The sequence below is a fragment of the Parambassis ranga genome, chromosome 2, assembly GCF_900634625.1.
Source record: "Parambassis ranga chromosome 2, fParRan2.1, whole genome shotgun sequence".
NCBI classification, from domain to species: Eukaryota; Metazoa; Chordata; class Actinopteri; family Ambassidae; genus Parambassis; species Parambassis ranga.
In genome coordinates, this window is record NC_041023.1 from 15,646,559 (window position 1) to 15,663,456 (window position 16,898).

General features: G+C 41.2%; 1 protein-coding gene across 3 annotated transcripts in view; it reads right to left on the reverse strand.

Annotated features, from left to right (window-relative positions):
• Nucleotides 1-16,556, reverse strand: part of col22a1 (collagen, type XXII, alpha 1) — a 41,194-nt gene extending 24,638 nt beyond the window's left edge. The window contains exons 1-12 of one of the 3 annotated variants that reach the window (XM_028400163.1): nt 16,381-16,556; nt 13,842-13,990; nt 13,198-13,764; nt 9,920-10,000; nt 4,808-4,919; nt 3,301-3,424; nt 2,858-3,133; nt 2,689-2,769; nt 1,733-1,849; nt 1,563-1,607; nt 1,413-1,475; nt 1,220-1,258 (exon numbers count right to left, since the gene is read on the reverse strand). In XM_028400163.1, the coding sequence (XP_028255964.1) occupies nt 1,220-1,258; nt 1,413-1,475; nt 1,563-1,607; nt 1,733-1,849; nt 2,689-2,769; nt 2,858-3,133; nt 3,301-3,424; nt 4,808-4,919; nt 9,920-10,000; nt 13,198-13,764; nt 13,842-13,932 (1,596 nt within the window). In that variant the 5' untranslated portion in view covers nt 13,933-13,990; nt 16,381-16,556. The remainder of the gene's footprint in view (nt 1-1,219; nt 1,259-1,412; nt 1,476-1,562; nt 1,608-1,732; nt 1,850-2,688; nt 2,770-2,857; nt 3,134-3,300; nt 3,425-4,807; nt 4,920-9,919; nt 10,001-13,197; nt 13,765-13,841; nt 13,991-16,380) is intronic. The other 2 variants (XM_028400164.1, XM_028400165.1) reach the window with 2 other exon arrangements.
• Nucleotides 16,557-16,898: the final 342 nt, after the last annotated feature.

A 16,898-nucleotide genomic window follows, 5' to 3' on the forward strand; every position in this document is an offset into this window, starting at 1 on the left:
AAGGACGTGGTTTAGTTCACGGTGGTTTAGAGGAGGGACACAAATGTTAGAGACATTTAAATTAATCAGAGTAACAAAGACGTGAGGTTACACATAGAAAACAACACTTTTGAGTAAGGTTAACAGCTTCACCAAGACCCACTATGGTGTGGTTGCACACTCAAATCAAAGACTCAAGGAACAATGGCTTTCCATTGTTCCTCAAAGTGTTTGGTCTGTACAGTGATGTCTTCTTCTATGCCAAGGAATCCCGTGGAACCCAAGAGCTGGACTGAGTGAAAAGTAATGGCTGTTAAATTACACAGTACCACGAGGTCTTGCCCACCGCAGGCTTCATAAACCACTTTACAAGTCACAGAAGGTCGGGCCCCTTTAATTATTTTAAGCTTCATATCAATGCATGTCATTTCTTTTTAAGCACAGAGATTAGGAGAAAGGACCCCTGCTACTGTGCCCTATAACAAAGAAAGACATTATCGACAACAACGTGGGGGATTCGCCTCTTAAAGGTGGAATTAGAAACATTCAGTGTGATAGATTCACTTTCACCCCGTGGGACTCAATGACCAAACACAACCGCAGCACGGAGTCGGCTTACGTCATTTGTTTGCACCAGGTCTACAAAAGTTTACAGCTGCAAATTGCAGCCTTCTCTGGGAAGAAAGTGAAGACAGATGCTTGGGCAGAAAGTAAGAAATGGAAGAAGCAGCATTAAAGGTTGATTTAATGCACTTTATCCAACAAGCAAACGTTTATTCCATTGACTTTGATGTGCAGAGAAATTGGAAGCAAAGATGTGCAGATGTATTTAAAAGACAGGTGCATTTTCCAAAGTGAAAACTTCCGGTCTTTTGTGGCCACTTCTTAACAGGATGATGGATGCAGAAAAGAATAAATTATACTCTTAAGACTTCCTAGCTGGCGGTGGCAGGCTGCAGTCATTTGAGCAGACTGGGTGGGTGTTTGTGTAGAACTACCCTCACTGCTACACATCCTCTGCGGTAACCTGTCCTGTAATTCTGACAATAACAGTTGTAGGAACATTTTTCCCAACTAGAGCAATAGGTTAAATATAGACAGCAAGAAGGAAAGATGTCAAAATGTTTATAGATATTAGAATGTTTCATCTACATGCATACAACATATGCACAATATGCAGACAAACATGTGTTTGGGTTAAGATATGCTCATGCAGAGATGCAAAGAGGCAGGTACTTACCTTCTCACCTCTGTCACCTTTGACAGAGATCACTTTGCCCTGCAAATAATTAATCGATAAGGATCAATTATTATCGAGGCAGGAAGAAAAAGCAGAAGGCATGCAGAATAAAAAAAAAATGACCTAAGATTATAATTATCAAACTGCTTCAAACCTATGAACTTAATCACCATAACAACAAATGTTTTCATACAGTTTCTCCTTTTTCTCCTTTGATGCCGGAAGGTCCGGTGGCACCCTTAGGCCCACTGCCACCCTGAAAAAAGGTAGGGATGTCCACACAATAAAGAAGCAGAATAAAAACAATGAAACTTTAAATCTACAAAAGTCAGCGGTAGATGACCTTTTCACCCTTAGAACCTGCGACACCAGGTGCACCAATGTCTCCCTGTGAGAAAATGAAAATACAGCCGTGTTGTTGAAAGCCATTAAAGAGTTAGAGAAGCCAAACTCCATCCATACAAATCATAGACAGGAAAGGAGGACATGAGGAAGAAATCTGGAGGCTTTTACCTTCTCTCCTGCAGGACAGGAGCAGTTCACTGGAGGGGGTCTTCGTTGCTCCACAACGGTGGGTGTTGGAGCAGGGATCTCCACAGGGGGGGCCTCTGTCACAACTTTCTTAGGGCACTAAAACCAACACAGAGAAATAGATTTGAGCAATCATTAGATGGATGGATGGATCAAAGGACTGATAGATATTGGATGGATGAATGGTTGGATGATGGATGGATGGATGGATGGATGTTTGGTAGATGGGCAGATGGATGGATGAACTTCATCATAAGACCTTTCCTTTGTGCTTACATTATTCATTATCTTGGTCATAACCTAACACTTGACTGTAATCAGCCTCTACTGATGGCACCTGCTCTGTGATTTCCACTGATATATAAAACCAGCATCAGCTATGGACCAGAAGAGACAAGAATCAGTGAAGAATCTCTTAAATATTTAACTCTGATATTAAAGATGGTGATCTTATCCCTTACAGTATCTGCTTTATATGAATAACGGCTGATACATGGAGCTCAGATTAAGTCATATTTAATTTCCAGAGAAGAAGAACTATGTCCTAAACATTAATTAATCCTATAAAATAGTAACCTAGAGTCAGAAAACTCTCACATCAAAATGCCTTCCAACACCTTTTCTCTTTTTAAGAGCAGGTAGGGTAAATGGAAGCCTACAGACACAGCTATATGTCATTCGTTTGGCAGCAACCCACTCTGGCCTGGAATATTTCCTAGCATTAGCTTTGTTAGGACATGGCAGTGAATTAGCTACAGACACTAAATGAGAGACTAGCAACATCCAGTGTTCCTGATGCATTTTTTTAATCTTACAGTATAATTCTATTGCATTAGTTTGCTGTATTGTTTGTTAACCCATAAATCTCCATGTTAGATGCAGAACAGGCAGGAGATTTGTGATACTGCAGCTTTTAAACTACATGGTTTAACACTCACAGGCCCGTTGGGCAGATCACAGCAAGTTTCCAGCTCTGCATGCTTGGAATCGCAGTATATCATCATCCTCTGGAGGTCGAACTGTGGGAACACAGACAGACAATTGATGATCAGATCAACCCAAACAACATGACCTTGTCTCAAATAAAATAAAAAAAACACAACTCACATCAATTGGCACACTGTCATAAAGCCTCTTCCCAATTACAGTCTTCCCCTGGATATCGATGTCCTCCCTGTCTTCTATGGGCAGAGTCTGGATGTGTTTGCAGTCCAGGTACAGAGACACAGACTTGGCCTCCACGCTGAGGGCAATCTTGTGCCAGTTGCGATCAAAGAGATTGTCCACTTCAGGGTTCTTGAACACGGCTCTGACAGCATCTTTTGTCAGGCCAACAGCGTTGTACTCCACCGCCTTATTCTCGCCATCCAAACGTATGGACACCTGACAAGACATCACATTAGTATATACATCAAGAGGTCTGGATCTAATTTTCCTTCACTGACATTTTGTGCCCAATAATTAAAAAGGAACTAAAACATGAAAGATCTCCATCTATCCTAAGATCCAAATCAGTCACATTCATTACTATTTACATTTGGCTGACCCACCTGTGGGATTCCATATTTGTCAAAAACTTGCCAGAGGTACCAATCTTCCCGTCTTGAGGTTTTCCTGAATTTGAATGTGGTCACAAAGGCATATTCATCGGGCAGCCCCTGAGGAAAGACGTCTCTGTGGAGTAAAAAAAAAAACATGTAATTGTACTGGATGTGATAAACACACAGTTTAAATATTAATATATAAACCTCAAATTAAACACAGTGTCAGTGTTTCACCTAACAACTGCTCTGTTTATAGCTTCTGCCTAAACAGAGACTGTGCTTTTCTTAGCACATGACGCTGCTTAAACATTTTAAGAAGAGGCAGAAGGACGCAATATCATTTTCTAAAGGGATGCTCAGAGAATAAAGAAATAGTTTATGAAACTGGCTGTATATGAGATGGGTTTATCAGTTTCATGTTTGTTTTATTAAAGCTGCACACAACCATGTAACAACATCCACTTTCAAGTGTTGCAAAGAAGCCTATAAAAAAATCCTATTTTCACTTTAAAGGGGAGCTAACCATGGTGTTACAAGCCTGAAAGAAAGCAAAGTAAAATGTCAAAACAAAACTCAAATTCAAACAAGTCTCAAATTCCCGGAGTTTAAGAGAGAGAGAGACCCAGTTTGCAAAAGGATTTTGGAAAATTAGTTGAAAAATTAGCACCACTGGTGATCTGAGTGAAGTCTGTGAACACAGGAAGGGGGGTGCATGGTGCCTGAGCCTCATGTCAAGTAAGACTTTTTATCTTAGCTGCTTGGATAGGTTCAAGAAAAGATGTGTTGAGGCTTCAAACCGATCTAACATTAAAGACTGGTTCACATTTGTGACAAACTTTGTCGCCATTCTGTTGGTTACCGTGGTTACAGAAGATTTTTACCTCATTTTTATCAGCCATGTTAGTACAGTTTCCCAATAAATCCTAATAAATGCCAACTTGTATCTGGCAAAGACTATTGAACACTTTGAACATGGAGCTTCATAAACATGATAACCCAAACCATCATCTTTTCCAAACGTTGTCGTCCAACCCTAACCAACTGAAGGTGGTGGGTAAAGTGAACTCTAAAGGGATAAAAGACCTCCAGCATCTGCAAATGCAGGGTTTTTGTCAGCCTTTGTGCCTACTGGTATTGATATTATCATCAGAAATCGGCTTTAAAATGAAATATCAGCCATCAGCCAATAAAAGGTAGGATAGGATAAGATAAGATAGGATAGGAAAGATAGGTTGACTCTGGCTAATTATCACGATGGTTACATCAAGAAGACATTCTTATAAATGTGTTTCATGTGTGATAGAAACTGCTAGCTTAGCTGCTGTTTACTTGGTTGTAAAGTTAACATGGAAGGCATGATGTTAACTTAAAATATTTGAATATGTTGGATATTAAAAAGAAATATTTAGCTGTCCTCACACAGGACAGGGAGCCTCTAATTAGAGTTCTATTTTTCTAAAAATAATAATAATAATAATGTACAATAGTGAATTTTGCAGTACTGGTCACTTACTCTGTTTGCTGCACAATGGGCATGGTCCCAAGACGAACGTATGAACTTTGTCCATCATCAACTCTGCTTCCTAGAATATCCCTCACATTGAAGTACTCCATCAGGTTGAACCCTGCAGCAACACAGCAAAAAGAGCTGGGAGCAGCCTCACACACACACACACACACATAAATAAACAGCACAGCAGGTTCTCCAGTCGTGAGGCAGAGTTATGGTTTTGTCAGATTTCTTGGGGTAGACTGTAGTTTAAGTGGGTCAGTCCCGGCACACCCTGGCCTGCAGCCACTGTGTTTGTGGCCTTCTGGAGAGAGATTAAACTTATTACTGAACAACTGGAAAATAGAAGCATTTGTTGGTCTATTATATGTTAGATTTGCTGCCAGGAGGAAAAAACTAGTTGCGTTGCACTAGTCCACATGTGTGTGTGTGTACAGTGTCCTGCAAGTGGTGTAACCACAGACCATATTTAGGATGGACACTCCCTTGTACAACAAACAAGTGCTGTAGCTATGGCGATGCTGTGCCAGTTAAAAGCTGGTGGTTATGTCATGTGGACTGAGCTCTTCTGGAAGCAGACTGTGCCATTAGTGAGTCAGTAGGACGGCTTTGGCCTATTCCTGCAGCGAAATCTGTGAGATGAAAAGTTTCCGGAGGGCTGGGGGTGGGGTGGGGGTATTAACACCATGTGCAGTAATCTTTCAAAGAGGAAACTGCAGCATTAAGGTGGTAATGTGAGAGTCTGGCACAAGCTTAGTGGATGTCATTAGAAATAGCCTGGAAACAGGTGGTAAGACGTGCAGGCTAGCCCCTGCGCCATTAGCAAGAGAGCAAAAATAACATTAAAAACAAAAGCAGTCACAACAGCCTGACCTACTGAGAGGACTGGGCTTCAGCTAGTGCACTTTGTCTGTCAGTAAAGAGTCTCAGATGCACTGTTTGGCATAAGAGGTTTTACTATTATACACACGCAAATACACAACAGGGCAGAGAGCTTGGCTGTGCTCAGACATTAAGATTAAGGGGACATTTTTCTCACAGTTTTACATTTATCTGCACTGGCCAGCAGATGGTGCTGTTTCTTCCCTGGCTTAAAACATTTATTTTTGATTGTATGACACTGGAATGTTATAAATACCAGTAGCTCCTGTGCTACTGTGATGCTTAAAAGTCCAAAAAACCTGAACTGTACTTTAAAAATGTCATTGCACTCTGCTGAGAGAGGTGTGATGTCTAGACTATCCATTTCTATAATGCATAAGATTCATTAAAAAGGTGTAAAAATAAAAAAGGCCCCAGCTCTGCATTTTGGTGATGCCACAACTTAAACCAGCATGTTGTTTAACTGGTTTATCACTAACTCGAGTAAGCCGTGCAGCTGTGAGTTTTGCTGGCCTCACGTACATTTGCTTGCCACGCCATTTCTGTGGCCGCTCGGAGGCCATCTGAGCGCAGAGCTGTAATTTGGACTGGCAGCAGATAGCGTATAATCAACCCCACAAAAAAAAAGTTATTTTGGACGAGCGGTGGGGTGATCTGTGGCGAAAGCCAGATGAGTTCACTGACTGGGAAAAGGCGAGCGCATATGCACAGCATTCTTTTTGATCAGAGCAGATGGAAACATTTGAGCCGCAGATAGTGGAAGTCGCTCTGAGTGTACTCAGTGTAGCCCAAGGGGTCAGGCTAGACAGCCCAGGATAAATGCAAGTCTGACTGAAACCGCAGGTCTCTTGGCTGTCAAATCATAATCAGTGGCAAATAGTTTTGACATTTGTGTGTGTATTTGTTGTGTAATTAAGTGGGGGGGGGCTGCTGGAGTGGAGAGAATCTGCTCAACCACAAGTAGGTTTGACAGAGTCTGTCTTAAAGTTGGGCTGCAGCTGGGAAATCCCCGGACATCTTTGTCATGTCAGACCTCAGCCCTGCTCCTCTTTGATAACATTTTAGGTTTTGGCTCTTAGATCTGATCATGACACAAGTGTCTGGATATTCTGTGGACCTGCTTTGGCCTCCTTGTGGTCCCCAGACCATACTGCAAATCCACTTCTAAATCAGTATGATCTGACATCATGAAGGCTTTTAAAATGATTACTTATGATTCCTTTTACAGCTAAGAGGAAGAGCAAAACTGCATTTGCTCCTTATTGTATGTGTTACCCTACTGCAGGATTAGATTGTAAATTATTTTAAAAAAATGCAAAAATATAGTGAAGAGGCCAGTCCAGGGAAATGTATTGTAGGACTTCTTCTTTTCTCCAACACTGTACTTCCTGTTTACATCTGCAATAATCAATAAGACCACCTGAAGTACATACATATACATATAGAGTACATTTTCAAATCCACATTTTCATCTGTGGGCTCTGCTTCCCACTTGGATGACATGTTATAGGTGTTAACATGATGAACTGTTCACCCTATGGGCTACCCACTATACCACCTAATATGCATTGGGTTAAGTTCAGGGACATACAGTGGGTACAGAAAGTATTCAGACCCCCTAAAATGTTTCACTCTTTGTTATATTGCAGCCATTTGCTAAAATCATTAAATTCATTTTTTCCTCATTAATGTACACACAGCACCCCATATTAACAGAAAAACACAGAATTGTTGACATTTTTTGTGAATGTATTAAAAAAGAAAAAGTGAAATATGAAATGGTCCTAAGTATTCAGAGCCTTTGCTGTGACTCATATATTGAATTCAGGTGCGTTTATTTCTTCTGATCATCCTTCAGATGGTTCTACACCTTCATTTAAGTCCAGCTGTGTTGATGATACTGATTGGACTTGATTAGGAAAGACACACACCTGTCTGTATAAGACCTTACAGCTCACAGTGCATATTAGAGCAAATGAGGATCATGAGGTCAAAGGAACTGACTGAAGAGCTCAGACACAATTGTGGCAAAGATCTGGCCAAGGTTACAAAAACATTTCTGCTGCACAGTGGCCTCCATAATCCTTAAATGGAAGACCAGAACCCTTCCTAGAGCTGGCAGTCTAGATTTTTAATAAATTGAATAAATTGAAAAAAAAAAAAAAAAGCAAATGTGTGCAACACAACAAAGAGTGAAAAATGTAAGGGGGTCTGAATACTTTCTGTACTTTCTGTTTTTTTTTCTTTTTTTTATGATGTTGTAGTGTCTGGTCTAGATATTTTTTGTCTAAACAGATCATACTAAATGTATCTTATTTTATTCATTTTTTAAAACCATCATGTTCTATTTTTAAAAAATATACATTATAAAAATTACAAGTTCCAGCCACCAGCATTTAAATAATAATAGAGAATAAATAGATCTGTATTTTAAAGCGCAATATAAGAATAAATTATGTTTTAAAGAAACGTTATATTGACATTATATTATTGTATTATATTATTATTATTACCTTTCTGCTATAGGGATGATTGACAACCACCTTAATCCTCTATTCTAATCCGGATCTACACATGATACTCCTGCAAGAGGCTGCCCTTCTGGACAGTGCCAGCACCACTAGTGGAGGAATGACCTACAACAACATCATCATTTTATTATATAATGCCAAAAACACATTTTTAAGATTATAACATATGTGTGTGGGTATTCAGTTGTGATCCTGGTCCCAGTCATGACACTATAGCACAAAGTAATTCAGAGACAGGACACCTTTCTGTCATTTTCTCACAGATACAGTTGTCCATAAAACAGTCTGTTTAAGCACTCTGTGGAATGAGTGGGCTCTCTTGTGAAAGTCTAAAAAGCAATGGCTGTGTTTCACTTAAAAAGATCCTTTTCATAGGCGGTGTCATCTGTTTCTGACGAACAGACCAGAATTCATTTCCTATCCAAAATGTATTTATCTTACAATTTAGCGACTAAGTAGTGGTTTCCACATTAGCCTTGAAGAGTAAAGTTCTTGGAGTTGAATTCTCTTGCCAGCTGGGGTCTTTTTGTGCGATCGCATGTTATGTCTAAGCAGGTTTCCTCCAGCTGTAGGTTAGCCAAAGTGGAAATCGCCCATAGGAGTGATGTGTATGTGTGTGTGTGTGTTTGGCCACATGTGCTGTCACAGGTTGGCAGCAGTGAATGAAGCAGGAATCTGCATTACAGATTCAAACTTCAAACATCCTTGTCACAAATGCAATAAATGAGCATACACAGCACATAAAGCCTCACAAAACAAGTCCATTAACAGCTCTAAAAAAACCTGCACCAGCTGACCACATCATCAGATGCCAACATGCCAGCCAAGTGTGAACGTTTCTAAAAACCTGCAGCTCTGACATCTCTTTTCCTCCCCTTGAACTTGGCCATAGTGAGAGTCCAAATAAATCATGCCAGTGCATCTGTTTTTTCTCTTAGGGTGATGGATGTGTGTGTGGGAGACACAGACAGGAACTCAAATCCCCCCAAAGACACTCTTATAACAACATCCGAACTTTCTGGTTAAACGCTATTCAAGACTTCTGGAAAAAAAAACAACTTTAAACAGCAGCTTGGAATGCTTAAAATACATCACATGATGAGAAACAAGTTTCATTTTAAGACAAGTTTAACAGCTAAGCTTAAAAATAACTATAATGTCCAAACGAAAAAAAATTGAATTGGCAACAGTGACAGTTAAATGACAAGAATAAGTTCTGATGTAGCATGTAGTCATGTATTAGAGGTAGAAGAATAAAAGATTATAATCTCTTCTTCGCTTGATGGAAGCCGGGCAAATGAAAACCAGTGATGTCACAGACCAACAGAGACCACTCAGAAATTGATCTGCCAGGGTCAAACAGTGACTGGTGGTGCCTTTGTTCTGATTAGCATCAGTAATACCATCAGTTTGAATGGCTTACTGAGGGGCTAAGAGCAGGCCTAATACAAACATGATTTGCATTCACTTGCACAGCATAAGACATGATGTTTCCATGTCAAGCATAAAATCAGTTTTTTTCCAGACAGATAAAAAGAGAGAAGGAAACTGTAAGTCCAAAAAAATATATTTTTTTTATCTCTCTTTGTGTAAAAGAAAGAAAAAAAAAAGCTAAACGTGGGAGTGTAGGAAATGCTTTGAAAAAATAAGGAGCTGACTTTGTGGTCAACAAGTGCTGCCAGCACTGTGTGTTTGCACATACCTGGAACCTCTTCAAGACCATAACTGGTGCTGTTGGGCTTAAATCGATCAGGCTGAACCTTCATGTTTGGACACAGGACATCTGAGGGAGAAAAGACAATAGTAGAGTTAGACACGTAGTAAAGGAGAACATGGGAGTACAGGGGGAAGAGAGGCTGCATTGGAAATCTAATCATGTTTCACTGTTTTATTAGAGAAAGCAGTCAAAGAGGAGGGGGGATAAGACAAAAAGGTGTGAAGCGGGGGATTGTTTTAGGAAGCTGTGATCTCACTGAAAGACTGATATGTGATCTGAGGAGCGTCGGTACACACAGACTGCATTTCATCTCTCCTGTCTGAACGGGTGTAAGATGGGGGAGTGAGGGGTGAGGTGATTCTACTAGCATGCAGGGCACATCCACAAACCCGAGAAGCAGCATTAGTGTTGTGTTTCCACACACACACACACGCATATTTCAGTGAGGGTGGTGACAGTGAGAAAGGAGACACCTGAGGAGTTTTTTTATTGGCAGGAGAGGTATTTTCTATTTGAGTCAAGCTGCTAGCTTTACTACCAAACAAAGCAGAGCTGGAGTTAAGTTTAATAGATGTAAATGTTTGCTTAGTTTGAGTGATGTCGTCATAAAAAAATATCCTTTAGTGTGCAACTATTTGATGGATTGCAGCACAGCTTTGCACAAACATTGATGCATGCCAAAGGACACACTGTACACACACAATTTTGGGCACAAGTCATATTATATGCTAATTATCACAGTAGCAGCTTAAAGAAACAGATGTTTTTGATTAGCTGGGAAAGAAGGGGGGACTGCTGCCAAGATGGCGACGGCTGGAGGCACCACACAGATCTATTCAATGCACTGTGTGGATGCAGGTTGGCTTGGTTGCCAGGCAACTGTTGGTGACCTCCATCTGTGTTAGTCGGCAGATATTTTGTTTCTCGTGACTGTAAATACTAGCTTAAATATTAGCATGGTAAACACAGTAAAGCTAAATAAGCATACTGATATGGGCGATGATAAGACTTCACTTTCTTCACTCTTCATCCTCATCCTCAGACTCTGAACCCCATCAGTCTGGCTGCACTGTCCTCTCTGTCTCCCGCAGATTTCTGTCCAGTTTGTGGACATGGTCTAAAAAACGTTAGCTTTGATCAAAGATTTTGTATTGACGGTAAGAGACTGTTCACCGTCATATATATTTACATACCCACACAATGAGACAAGCGATAAGGAGGGTCAGACATCTGCTGTAAACAAGATCTTGGCTACTCAGTATGTGTTTGTAACAGTAAACCTGCCATTATGCCATAATCAATTATTCTTTTCTTGAAATATTTAGGTGACTTGACCCTTTATTGATCCACCATGTAAGATTTTTAATTGTTAAACCACTAGAAGTCTGTCTACATATCCCATTACACCATCCTCATTGAAGGTTGTAGATTTGCCCACATTAAATACTCCCTCCCTAATCTGTCCTCCCTCCCAATGTCAGGATAAATGTCAGGCCACAGCAGCAAATCAGCATCCTTGTCATCAGTTTGTAATCAATCTGTTCAGAGGAACTTCTCATTAAAGCTAACATTAACCCAACAGTTTGTCTGCATCCCACCTGTCAGTCCTAAATATTATCTGTGTGCCAAAAATACCACAGCGAGACACTCCAACTTCCCAGATAGATCAAGTATTTGCCAAACATCTACTCTAACACCCTGCTATTTTCTTGAGATCACTGGCAGGAGAATCATCATGTTGGAGGGGCTTTTAACCATTGTGATGCTGATTGTGAGGACAGATGTGTTGACATGAGAAAATCCTAGCAGCTAACTGTCAGCATGAGGATACATTTAATTCCTCGTGCTCTGTTTCAGTTTAAGCTTGTTTTTAGAAGCCTTTACTTCTTGGTGAGAAACTTCTACCAAGTCTACCAAAAATTACCACTCCATGAACAAACGGAAGTGCGTCACCCTGAGCCCTGAGACTTAGCATGCTAGATTCAGGAGCTACTCCCTGCACTTGTGGCCCTTAAGCTATAATTTAGGGATCCAGCTGCGAGTTAAATTGGAAGCAACGTTAAAAAAAAAACCTGCCTTTAGAAATAAATGTCTCAGGCAGATTTAAAGCAGCCACACACAAACCAATATTTGTGTGCAGGCATAGATCGTTACATTTTTAATCCATACTATTATCCTGGTTGTTGAATTTTCTAGACTGTAACTCCGGGGTCGCCTGGGGTCCTACGGACTCTGGGCCACACGTGCTTTAATGGGTCCATGGGTCCATTTTTAAACCTATAGATTAAAAGGTGAATACGTGGACATTTGAAACATTAGAGCTGTAATTTTCTTTGGTTAAAATAGCTTTGAGCATTGCTCAGCCAGCCAGTCGCGCTGACCACTTGATATACTTGGAGGCTCACTCGAGGAGGCGATTTTTGAGAGATTACAGAAAGAAAGGAAAATGTTTTCTCCTCCTGTGTAAATTTAGCTTATGGTTAGTTCAAACTTTGCTACTTTATAATATGCAGCCTACATGACTGGTTGGCAGATTGAAAATCCGTAGAGTCAAAAGAGCAAGGTCATAGGTCGCAGGCTTTAAAATGAAACCTCCGCAGCACAAGTTGGGTGCAAGAGGATACACCCTCAAAAAAGAACATAGACTCTGACTCGTCACTTTGTTCACAAGGAATCTCTGCCTTGTCAAACTTTGACAACTTTAAAAAAGAGTTAGGAGTTTGACATTGCTCATCTTAGAGCACACCGTGTAATCATGTCATTTTCATTTTTTGTAATTATTGTTTGTGGCTAAAACTCATGGCATCCTTTTCTTTTCCTGTCTGGCTAATTTTAGGCAGGAATTTAAAGCGTTGGAGTGCAAAGCATTCATCTTCTCGCACACAGATGCTTTCCCGTGTCACTACAAGTTCTAATTTTTAAGCCAATTTATCTAATTGATTGTGCTATGTAAACTTTGTAATCTGGATTGGAGTGGAATAACCGCTGAGGTTAACACAACACAGGCTTTCCAGTGCTAAGAGTGAAAAGGACAGCCCACACCACAAATATGTCTCGGTTAGGAAGCTGTCATTTACAAGCCAGTTTTTTGCAACAGGACCCTCACACGCCTCACTTTCGATCAAAAGGAGCGAGGCAGGCGCAGTGTGCATGTGGTTGGGGTGGGGTTTTGTGGTCAGGGTCTTTTCCTCTACATAGTGGTTAAGGGTTAAAATAAGATTTGATTAGGTGCACATTAAGGGCGAGGCTTCAGTGTGACTTACTCTCACAGAGCCTTCTCCTCAGCCTGCCTCTGATCTTGTCAATAGCATTGAAGTCTGTCACGTGGAAGACGTGGGCGTTCTTGGGCTCGGCAGCGATCTCCTCCAGCTCCACTTTCAGGGCCTCCCCTATGCCCACAGCGAACATCCTGATGCCAGCTTTGGCAGCCGCCTTAGAGGGCTCCAGAACGTAATCCTGGCTTCGGCCGTCTGTAAGGAGGATGGCCACCTTCTGAATGCCCTTGGCCTTGGGCCTGGCTCCGTTACGTTCCGTGAAGATGTTGTTGGTTGTGTAGCTGATAGCGTCCCCTGTCATTGTATTCCCGCCCAGGTAGCGTATGTCTCGGGCAGCTTTTTTCACATCTTCCAGGGTCCTGTGTCGGCCCAGGGTGAACTCAGTGGTGGGTCTGTCACTGTAGCGGACCACAGCTACTCTGGTCTTGTCTGGAGCCACGTCGAAAGACTCCACCAGGTTGGACACCCATTGCCTAATCTTTTCAAAGTTCTCCTTTCCTACGCTAGATGAAGTATCCAGGATGAATGCCAAGTCATAGTGGACATTTTTACACCCTGGAGCAGACAGACAGAAAGGTTTAGGTACACAGTCCCCCACAACTGCTCAGCATTTTAAACCTTAATGTTCTTACCTGCCCTCTGTGCTTCCACTCTCTCTCTTGAAAGAGTCAAGGCCAGGGTGACCAAGACCAGGGTGATTCTAAATCCCAGTCGTAATTCCATCTCGGCCTTGGCTTGGGTCTGTTTTGTTTATCTTATTACCACCATCAAGCTGTTCAGTCTGTGGAGAGGTCAGTGGAAACATCAGCAATTCAGCATGCAGCTCAACTTTTGACATCTAAAGCACCTTTTACACACAGAATTTGCAACTGTTTCTTTCCAACCATAAGTGGAAGAGGCACTTCCTGTGGTGCAGGGAGAAGGCTTCCTACCATGTTATCTCATCCTAGTCTAAAACTGATTTAAAATTGTATTAGGCACTATAAATGTAAAACGAAACATAAGAGAAAAAACTAAATCTCACTACCCCATTGTGCAGTTTTCTCTTTTGGTATGAAAGCTGGCAGGAAATGTTCCCCATTCTCATGATGCCATAATTGAAACCTAAGTCTGAAATACACATCTATCTACGGCAGCAAAAAGAACACTCCATCCAGAGACAACTGGATTCACAAAGATTGTTGAGACTTGCTGCCAAACTACTTTTTTTACCATTTCCACCCCACAAGACAGTCAGCAGTGTGCTGATGTTGAAATTTGAAATCCACACAGGTATTTATAGTTTACATGTCCTGATCAGTCTGGATTTGTTTAGCATGGCTGACAGAATCCTGTCACATAAACTATTCCTGCACTTATTGTACACTAGTGGTCATAGCGCCTACTATTATGACTGATGTGTGACTGACCGTAGCCATAACATGGGCTCGTCCTGACTGGAAGTGTGTGTCCCGTTGCGGGGGGTCAATGCGGGGGTGGTGGTGGTGGTGGAGGAAAGTCTGAGTTATGCACAACTTGGAAAGCAATAACGGCTCATGAGCTGAAAACCATCCTTTTAGAGCACGGTCATGAATTATCCTGTCAATGTATGTTTGTTCCATAAGGTACACAAATTGACCTTTTTAATAAGATCAGTACTAGTTACACATCTCTATAGTGTAGTTTAGCATGAATTACCTTTAAGAATAAAATCTGAAGAAATGGAGCAAATTGATTCAGTTAATGAAGTCAGTTAATATTATGTGGGGTACCAATAGGGAGAAGGCTAGATTAGTGGTTAATGAGCAACCCCAAAACATAGACTGTGAGGGAGTCTTTGAAGGCCTACGCATCGGTCAGATTTACACGTTGACTTTGTGTGCGTAACTTAATGAGAAATGATGCATCATTTACACACTGCACATATGAGTCCTAAAACCTGGAAGCACTGCAAGCACTTTAGCACATTGGGCTTCCTTGTCTTGAGGAATGAACTCATTAGATGTTATATGCTGCACCAGCCTACAAAACTACTGCATCCCTGCTGCACTGTGTGCTGAGTTTAGATGTGACTGCTTCCCTGGTTTGGGTTAAAACAAACACCTTTCTTATTAAACACACACATTACAGTGCACACTTGTTCTATTTGTAACAAGGCATCTGCCATTTTCTTGGTTGCCGTGGTGACCAGTCCTTCTCTGTTTAACTCAACTATATCTCACTTTAAACATTTAAACTATTGAAGTCGCCAGTGTGATGAGTTGCAATCAGTCTTACAGGGTACTGCTAAAACATGTCAATATTTAAATACACATGATTTTGAAAATACAAACTAATTGTGAGCAGAAAGTGAGTCCAGGCACCACTGTTACACAGTTACACTGTTACATAGGGACACCATTTATAAAACAGCAGCCTGTTGACTGTGGTGTAGCTGAAATATAGAGAGTGCATTATTCACTGAGGGTTGAAGCAAAGTGCCTTGGCACGAATTTCCTTATCTGATTCTCCACTGGGCTATTTCGGCTACTCGTTTTAACTGTTGCTATTAATGGGCAGAATGGCTGACCGAATAGCTTTAATTGCTCCAATTCAGTGCGTATTTAAAATCTGAGAAATTCAGTGCAGCCAGACCTCACTGGAAGAAAAAAAGAAAAGCTGCTAAAGGTTTTTTCAAGCCGCTAATCCTCTTTAACCAACTTTTTACAAGTCTAACATATTCCAATTTGCCCCCCCCCCATTTTTCATTGCTAATTACATTTACATACACTGAATGGGTCTTCCAGTGCTGAGCTGTATTAATCTGTAGTTTTACAAGCAGATACAGTATCTAAGGTAAAGCTAAAAACAAGCTGCTTTTGCCCCATCAACATCTGAATCTGCGGCCAGTTTCCCTACAAACTGCAGGTCTGTATCATCAGGCCTGTTTCCACTTCCTCTCTGAATGGCAGACCTGGGACTGCAACATAGATGTGTCTAACAGAAACAGCACGTTTATCATTCCCAAGATGTCAAAAACAGTGTGTTTTTTTCCATGTGCAACTCAAGAAGAAGAAAAAGTCTGTTTTCTTTCTTCATAGTGTGTCTGAACAACAATAACACTTCATAAACAACACATGAACATTTTAGATTTTAGAGGAGAATATCAGAAACAGATGGATCATTTTTTTTACTTTATGATATTTTTCTTACCTGGGCTGTCACTCAGTCAGTGTTACTGGAGGTCTCTCTCTCTTTCTTTGCCTCCAGCTCTCACCCTGAATCAGCAGAGGGGCAGCATCATTATTAATAATCCAAAAACTGTCTCCCCCTGTGTACACCAACAAATCAGGATGAGATTATTATGTAATCCAGGGTGACAATCCAGTGTACAGTGTTGTTAAAAAGTGAGGTGAGGTGAGCTCCAGCAACCTTGTGGATGGGCTGGATAGAGTGGGAGGGAACTGCAAGAGGGGGAAAGTGTAGAGTTTCACTGAGGGGACGAGGTGGCTTCTACTGTTCTTGACTGGGCTGTGCTCTCACATAAAAAAAGGCTGAGAGGCTCAGCCAATTATAGACCCAAGTTTCTGGATATTTTTGTCCTTTTTTTTCTTCTCTCCTCCACGACTGCACCCAGCTGCAGTGTTGCCCTCAAAGAAAAAAAGGCATGGCTTCTTGGCAACTCCCTCAACTGTCCGGCCTTTGCCACTGTGATAGCCACAATGGAGCCG